Consider the following 5,933-nt stretch of genomic DNA (forward strand, 5'->3'; position numbering starts at 1 on the left):
CCTGCTTTTTTCCAAGAGGCCAGCCAGGTCCCAAATGTTACAACCCCCTGAGCACGGAATCACCAAGATCACCAAATCAAGGTGAGCTGCCGCACAGTTTAGAAGTTGCCAACAAACAGAGGACTTCTTGCCAACTGATCCTTCACACCTACTCTAAAACAGCATGGGAATTTTACCAGCTGAGTCACACACTCCACCATCACTTCCTCCTTGGAGCCAAGTTCTCCAAGTGACCTTCACAAGGTCTGTCCCAGGGAGCTATCCCCTGCAATGGAGAGCCTGTCTCACCCTCCCACCGCCTTCAGTGGGTATCGCTCCAATCGGTCAAGGCTGCATCTCCCCTGTCTGTCTGGCTGCAACACAAAACACAGAGTGATTGAAATTACAAAGACTGAGAGCTGAGAAAAGGTAGCATTTCAGAGGCCCTCCACTATGCGACGTACAGAAAGCTCTTTTTGTTCCCCATCCCAGTCTGAGCTGAATGTGATCGGTGCTGTGTCACGGCCCCTGTCGAGAGATGATGGGACCTGGCAGGCTGGGCGACCCCCGGGAGTCCTGCTGAAGGCAGGTATGTTCCTGGAGAACAGCAGACCCTCTGTCTGCTGGGAAATGAGGTAAGGGCCACAACGCACTAGGATTTCCCCAGTCTCACAGACAAAATGAGCCTTCACCAGGGCAGAGCGTCCAAAGGCAGGCTGGTGCCCTGCTCTCACAGTCGCCTGAGTGATATTATCAGGCCTATTTATTTGGAAAAGCCATTAGTGCTGAGAGGCAACAACGCCCTCCCCATATTTTACCCACAGGGCTACCACCTGCAGTAAGAGCGAGCGCTAGCCAAGATGTTACTGACGGGGAGGATTTCTTTGTGGCACTGTTTCCGTGACAGACCACCAGCAATTTCTCACGTGCTGTCCAGAAGTACTGCCATGATTCCTGCACTAAGGGAAACTGCAGTGAACAGGGCTGATGGTGGGAAGAGTATAAAGAGTGGGATAAATTTCAAGCAAGCTGAGAGAGAAAAAAGTACCATGAGTGGGCTAAGATTACCCAAATTCGTGCAGTAAATATGCGGAAGGTCAGGCAATATTGTTGTAAATTTTCTCATGTTGAGGAAAGGCACAAGTTTTGCAGCCTGCTCCTTGTATGCTAGCTGTAGCCTGCAAAGAAAGTTAGGAGTCTGAATGACTGGCTTCCCTCAAATCAATAAGGACGAAGGCACACTGCTTATATGGTTCTTTTGTACCCCAATAATAGGCATCCTGGAGACTTATAATCATCCCTTGCAGCCTGGCAGTCGCTGGCTGCCAGAGCAGAGGATGCTGAAGAACTAATCCTGGCTAAAAGTGTCTCTGATACTCTGCAGATAAACAGCAGACCAGACAAGCAGAGGACTCATTAAAAACCCACAGACACAACGACGCCACTCAAGAAGACAGCCAATATTGGACTGCACGCTTCGTGCTCCTTTCTAACCCACGACATTCAGAGAGAAAAAATTATTCTTCCTGTTTCCCTCCCTTTCTGATCCCATTGAGCTGCAGCCCGTGAGGATGTGCAATGCAAACAGCAGGGTTTGCCATCAGAGAGCGTGCAGTTTGCTTATTGCACGCTACACTGACAGTCTGGAGCGGGGCTGCTTACGCTCTGAAGATTTCCATGCCAAAGTGTGTCTTCCTCCCCAGCCCGAGGCAGCACTGCAATGCAGATGCCATACCCTCAGGAACAACGTGCATGTGTTCTGCTTAAATTCCAATTGCAAACCACCTTCAGAGAGACCGCACCAGATTTGGAGGCAAAGAACAGGAAGCTTTAGCAACAAACAAAAAAATCCCTCTGCAAAGAATGCCAGGTTTCTCTTCAGACAAGGGCTGCCACGTACAGGTCCAGGAACTGAAACCCAGCCCTCGGCACCAGGGACACTCTGAGCCATCTGCAGCATCGTTAGAAAATAGTCTGTAGTGGCGCACAACTCCTCCAGAAGAGAACAAATCTCTTCAGTAGCTGCACAGATGAAGGGATTCAGACAAAGAGCCCATTGACCATGAAAAGGGCAGTGTTTAAACGTTAAGAAATCAGACGAGGAGGTAATTCTCCTGTATCTTAACAAACCAGCATAAAGCTAGCATGTTGGTCAAGATCAGACCAGCCTTTTTGGATGGGTGAGATATTAGTAATTTCTTACATGACCTCCCACCTGGAAACCAACCCCAGTTGTGTCTGGTAACGTGTAACTATGTGGGTCTGCACAGCCTGCTCCCAAAGTCTATGTCCTAACAGTAGTATCATGTGTGTGTCTAAAGCTACACCCCACTGTGTCCTTCTTAACAGTATATGGGTCCTGGACATGCAAGGCACCTGTCACCATGACACTCAGAGATGGAAGTCCACCAGGAAAAGATTCAGAGCTTGACAGCTATTTCTTTACCTTCCCTCTTCTGCGCAAACCCTTCCTTCTGACCTCGGGGTGGCATGTTTGTTACACCAGGATCAAAGGGCTACTTGTACCTTAGCTCCCCTTCCAGTCTGCAACCGAATACACTGTGTTCAGCACAAGGGCCTGCCTTGCCTTCTCCCAGCCAGTTTTCCAGGTGAGCCCAAGCCCCGTTTGCCAAAGGGCAGGACTCCACTACAGCTGTTAGGCTCCACTGCCCTGCTGCTCTTGCCTTCTAGAGCCATGAACATGAAACAGCTTTCTTACAAATAAAATGCTAGGAAAAAGAATCCATTTTGGGAGCAGCAGTAAAAGCTCCCAGTCCTCTTCTCCCTTTCCCCTTCTTCTCCCCTGCATTCTCCACCTCTGCTGCTATCCTTTCCAATATTTCATTCAATTTTTCCACTTTAAGAGCTTCTAAAATTACAAGCTGGGACTTGTCCTCAGAAAAAGGCGCAAAAGGGATCACCAGCTGTCTTGTCTCCCTGACTACATTAGTATCCTTCACCCCTGAACTGACCCCAGTACGCCTTTAACAAATACTGTAACTGCTAGACCTATTAGTATTCATGCAAAACGCCATGCTCTCGTTCCCTATCCCAGCTTTCCCATGCCCCTGCTACATTGGCAGGTCACATATACAGTGCTTTCAAAAAACCAGAGACATTTTACCTAAATGTTAAGCTAAGGGAAATATTGATCAGCCAATGTAAACACCAGATTCCATTCGCACCTTTGTCATCCGTAGCGGGACATACTTCTGACCTTCTCCACCTCAGTTTGTCCCTACCTCTATCTGTTCCCCTGGACACACACATACACACTCTCTTCCTGCCCCCTTTCTGTAAAGAAAGGACTATGAAGCTTTGTTGTTTGAAAAGTGCACAAAGGTTCTAGGGCAAAAGGCACGTAAATGCAGTGGCTTGATGCTCCATGATCCTTCCTCAGCCCATTAAGAAGCACTAAGTAGACGCTGGCACAGAAAAGATGCCAACTGAACAGCATCTGTCAAAGTTCATTAGTTTACCAAGATTAACGGATCATTGGGCATACTTCTTTGGCAAAGAAAAACCATCAGACTTGCAATTTGCGTGCCTGAAAGTGAGGGGACAGCTTCCCATCGCCAGTCACATTCCACACACCAGATGGTCAAGAGAATTAGATGCCCCAGCCTGGCACCAGAGAGCACGATCTGTACTGGCTTTTGGGGACTCCCAAACACAGGTGGATTATGAAGCTAGCCATCAGGGAGGTCAGGAAGCAATGAAGATCATGAACTGAACAGTCATGTTGCTTAATGGCACTTGACGTGGACACTTTAAGACTAAATCTGACTCTGAAGTGATTCTACAAGTCATCAGACAGCACTCTAATATAACGACATTAACTAAAACAGATTGAGAAAGGCAAGACAGGAGGAAGGCGAGGGATGGTTTTTCACGGAACAGCTAGCCCAGATTTCCCATGTAACATCATCTGTTCAGTCATGTTTCCTTTTGCCTCGCTGCCCTTCTGCCCCTGCTCTCTATTCCACAACAAAGAATTCATACCTGAATGGGACTTCCTCCTCTGGGAACTCCATGTAATATCGTATGAAGAATCGTTCCGAGTCCTCTCGTTCCCCATCAGCAACGATGCTTCCATTGAGCTTGATGATAGATGGCAATCTGCATGCAAACACCAAGAAATACAGTCAGCAAGAAGAGAAAGCCAGACAGGGTGCCAACAAGACAGTCACCGTCAGAAGCTATGTGCCACACCATTAACACCAGGAGAATCCTGCCAGGCAGCTTACACCTAAGTCTCCTTGAGAGAGAGGGCAAGTTCCATGCAGTTTCTCCAAGCACATTCAAAGCTAAGCTCTTTCATTTTGCCACATGTATGAATCACATGCACAGGCATATCTGAGACTCGGGGAAATTCTCAGAGAAGTAGAGAAGTTTGACTTAACATTTCTACTACTCCTACTTTCCCATATAACAAAAAAAAAGCTCAAATCTTTCTGAGTGGTGAATTCATACAAAACCCCATCTCCTAACAGCCTCTTCCTCCAATTACCCCCTCCTAGCCATTCATTGCCATGTAACACTTCTGCTGAGCAGAATAAACAAGCAACAGACCTGGCTATTAGCAGCTTCCTGCGTTCCTCAGTAGTGTAGGACTGCAGCAAAGGGATTCCTAGCAATTTCACTTCCTCGAGCTTGGGAAAAGAATTTAACTTGTCAATGTCTTCCCAGCAATGCAGACCTGCTTGGAAGAAAAGACTTGCTTTAACAAACACAGATAATACATCATGTATCCAAGATAATCAGACACAGACAAAGAACATACGTGACAGGCGAGCGTCAGCTGCTGTTTCTTTGAGAAGTAGGTTTTTTGCTCATGATACACTGCAAAAAATCTCCTTCATTTGCTCACAAGATGACCTTTAAATTCTCTCATGCTGTTTTGTAAGTCTAGAAGGATGATCTCCATAGCTGATTAGGAAGCTTAGTTTTTTATGAACCATTCAGTCTTTGGCCTCAGTGCCAAGGACTGACTAGCATTGGTTATGACAACTGCATCTATAAAGGGATGCTGCCTTAAGTAGTATTAAAGTCATCAGGGCTTTGGTCATTCTAGGCATCACTAAATAGCCATGGAATGGCTTTACCTCACACACATGACCACCTTGGGTCTCATTTCTGCTTGTGAGCCAATGGTAAAACGGTCCCAGAAGCCATCCAGACATTTAATGAAAAAGGCTTTAACTCAATTTCAGCCTCCTCAAGACCTGACACTTGGGCTAACAAGACAAGCAGAGAGGGTAAAATAAACAAGCTGAGCATTGAGCAACAGGACAGCCCTGATTATGTGGCAAGATCAACACTACTCGCCTTCCCTTTGCTGTGACTGCAGAAATGTTTACTGCAATGCTTTCCAGATGACTGTTCCAGAAGCTTACACTGGGCAACACGAGTTACAAAACTGGTTTATCCTAACAACATTCAACAGCTTCACACAGACAGTACAGAAAACGTGAAAAAACAGAAAAATTATCTGTTCAAACAAAGTCAGAGGTCTCATTTGAGGTAAGCCTGTCAGAAAATGCCAAGTTCAAGCCCAATCCATGTGTCACAATCACAACTCAGAAGAAGGGGCTCTTTTCAGAACAGAAACAAAACTCCTGTAAGTATCACAGCACTGTGTTTGAGGCAGGCAGAAAGTTTCCTTTCCTCACAGCACTTGCAACACCTCTGACAAGGTCACCTATGCTAAAACCATCCGCTGGGTATCAGTATCAGCCACGTTTACAGACAAATTGAGTAGAAGTTTGTAACAGGAGGAGAACATTTCCACCTGATCTCTGAGTTGCAACGCCACCAAAGAGTGGCTGCTACCTCTCTGAATCACACTGCTCTGAAGGGGACAAAAAGCTCTTGGAGCTGGGAGAAAGCTAGTGCAGAAACAACCACCTCTGAAGGAGAAACTGCTGTCATCCACGGCATCTGCCTCAGCAGGA

General features: G+C 46.7%; 1 protein-coding gene across 1 annotated transcript in view; it reads right to left on the bottom strand.

The window, feature by feature from the left end:
• The window catches only part of TBCEL (tubulin folding cofactor E like), a 15,894-nt gene that overhangs the window by 1,694 nt on the left and 8,267 nt on the right, over window positions 1-5,933 (bottom strand). Inside the window, exons 6-7 of the mRNA XM_010171270.2 lie at window positions 4,552-4,678; window positions 3,982-4,098 (exon numbers count right to left, since the gene is read on the bottom strand). Of these exons, the coding sequence (XP_010169572.1) occupies window positions 3,982-4,098; window positions 4,552-4,678 (244 nt within the window). The remainder of the gene's footprint in view (window positions 1-3,981; window positions 4,099-4,551; window positions 4,679-5,933) is intronic.

Source organism: Antrostomus carolinensis, unplaced genomic scaffold (assembly GCF_000700745.2).
Source record: "Antrostomus carolinensis isolate BGI_N321 unplaced genomic scaffold, ASM70074v2 scaffold19047, whole genome shotgun sequence".
Classification (NCBI taxonomy): domain Eukaryota; kingdom Metazoa; phylum Chordata; class Aves; order Caprimulgiformes; family Caprimulgidae; genus Antrostomus; species Antrostomus carolinensis.